At 33.8% G+C, this 2,421-nt stretch overlaps 1 protein-coding gene across 2 annotated transcripts in view; it reads right to left on the bottom strand.

Moving 5' to 3' along the window:
• Positions 1-1,696, bottom strand: part of LOC107704597 (uncharacterized) — a 20,213-nt gene extending 18,517 nt beyond the window's left edge. For both annotated transcript variants that reach the window (XM_016507572.1, XM_016507571.1), the window contains exons 1-2: positions 1,355-1,696; positions 1,079-1,138 (exon numbers count right to left, since the gene is read on the bottom strand). In XM_016507572.1, coding sequence (XP_016363058.1) covers positions 1,079-1,130 — 52 coding nt within the window. In that variant the 5' untranslated portion in view covers positions 1,131-1,138; positions 1,355-1,696. The remainder of the gene's footprint in view (positions 1-1,078; positions 1,139-1,354) is intronic.
• Positions 1,697-2,421: the final 725 nt, after the last annotated feature.

Here is a 2,421-nt window from a genome sequence, read left to right as displayed (position 1 = left end):
CACCGGTAGTACCGGTAGTGACGTCATGGCTGTCGCCGGCCAACGAGTTGGTGTTTTTTCAATGTATGCTGGTCACGACGACTCCGAATTACAGATATAAACTCAGAATTGAGATATAAACTCCGAATTACAGATATAAACTCAGAATTGAGATATAAACTCCGAATTACAGATATAAACTCAGAATTGAGATATAAACTCCGAATTACAGATATAAACTCAGAATTGAGATATAAACTCCGAATTACAGATATAAACTCAGAATTGAGATATAAACTCCGAATTACAGATATAAACTCAGAATTGAGATATAAACTCCGAATTACAGATATAAACTCAGAATTGAGATATAAACTCAGAATTACAGATATAAACTCAGAATTGAGATATAAACTCAGAATTACAGATATAAACTCAGAATTGAGATATAAACTCAGAATTACAGATATAAACTCAGAATTGAGATATAAACTCAGAATTACAGATATAAACTCAGAATTGAGATATAAACTCAGAATTACAGATATAAACTCAGAATTGAGATATAAACTCAGAATTACAGATATAAACTCAGAATTGAGATATAAACTCAGAATTACAGATATAAACTCAGAATTGTGAGATATAAACTCCGAATTATGAGATATAAACTCCGAATTACAGATATAAACTCAGAATTGAGATATAAACTCCGAATTACAGATATAAACTCAGAATTGCGATATAAACTCCGAATTACAGATATAAACTCAGAATTGAGATATAAACTCAGAATTATGAGATATAAACTCCGAATTACAGATATAAACTCACAATTGCGATATAAACTCCGAATTACAGATATAAACTCAGAATTACAGATATAAACTCAGAATTGTGAGATATAAACTCAGAATTACAGATATAAACTCAGAATTGTGAGATATAAGTCAGAATTGTGAAATTGTCAGAACTGTGTAAAAGTCAGAATTGTGAGAAACAAAGTATGAATTATGAGACAAAAAGTCGCAGTTATCTTTATTTTTTATCCTGTGCTGGGGAAAAATCATGTTTCAGAGTCGAGCTGAAGTTTACTTACAGCAGAAGCAGAAGACACAGATCAAGATGCACACAGATCTCCTGCCGCTCATCTTCTCATCTGTGAAGAACAAGGTGAAACAAGGTGAAGTGATTTAAAAAGAAAAAAGCCTGAAACAACCTCAGCAGCCAAAGACATCTAGGAGCTCATGAATATGAATTCTATAGATCTGTAACTCTGATAAATCCACACACACACACTGATATAAATCTACACACACCATACGCACAATTGAAATATATATATATATGGCATAACTAGAGTAAAATCACTCACAGTCGGAGTGCAGCACATGCTGTTGGAGTCTCAGTGGTTTTCTCTCTCGTGGTTTCTCAATGTGAAGCTCAGGTTTAGAAGAAGAGCGATAACATCAGAGTGATACGGCAGAAAAACACTTCCTTTGACAGTTTCCTTCCATTTCACTTGTGGCTGAATACAATACAACTCAAGAGCATATTATCTGTCATCTGTGTGTGGAAAAGGCCCGTTCACAAAAACAGGAGTTTGAAATAAAATAGTTCTTCTTTTGTTGTTTGAAAATCTGAATTTAGTTTAATGATCCTGTTTGAGCAACACAAAATAATCAATTCCTGGAGAAAGAGTCAAGATTTGGACATTTTAAACACTCTTTCTTTCTGCAGCAGACAGGTGATAATAGAAACGCACTTTAAAGCTGCTGAAATAATGAATGCATTAAAAAGTGATTCAAAAGAAACCACAGCAGAAATGAGTCTCACGATCACCATTAGTGTTCGGTCACAATCAACACAGACTTTAGATTAGATTCAACTTTATTGTCATTGCACATGTAAGGTACAAGGCAACGAAATGCAGTTAGCATCTAACCAGAAGTGCAATAAGCAGTAAGTACAGGATATACAGTGTCTACAATATGTTACAAATGTACAATAAATATACAGATAAGGCAGTACTATGGACATAATTTACAGATTTTTAAATACTATCAGCATGATATACAGATAGGTATACTATGAACATACTATACATATGGATTATGTAATAAGTGTATGTACACTATAAGCAGAAACTATGAACATATGAACATCATTTACAAATGAATATGTAAGCGATACATTAAGCTGTACAAAACACTAGTGCAATGGAAATTTTAAAAAGTGCATAGAAAAACTCACACTCACACTTTACACTCAGCAATGAGTTTCACTCCCAATCACATCTACAGTAACATGAGAATCAACCAATCAATCAACCAACCAACCAACCAACCAACCAATCAACCAACCAACCAACCAACCAACCAACCAACCAACCAACCAACCAACCAACCAACCAACCAACCAACCAACCAACCAACCAACCAA

This window comes from Sinocyclocheilus anshuiensis, unplaced genomic scaffold, assembly GCF_001515605.1.
Source record: "Sinocyclocheilus anshuiensis isolate Anshui unplaced genomic scaffold, SAMN03320099.WGS_v1.1 scaffold1614, whole genome shotgun sequence".
Lineage (NCBI taxonomy): Eukaryota > Metazoa > Chordata > Actinopteri > Cypriniformes > Cyprinidae > Sinocyclocheilus > Sinocyclocheilus anshuiensis.
Note: the sequence above shows the minus strand (reverse complement) of the source record. Positions and strands in the feature narration are given on the sequence as shown.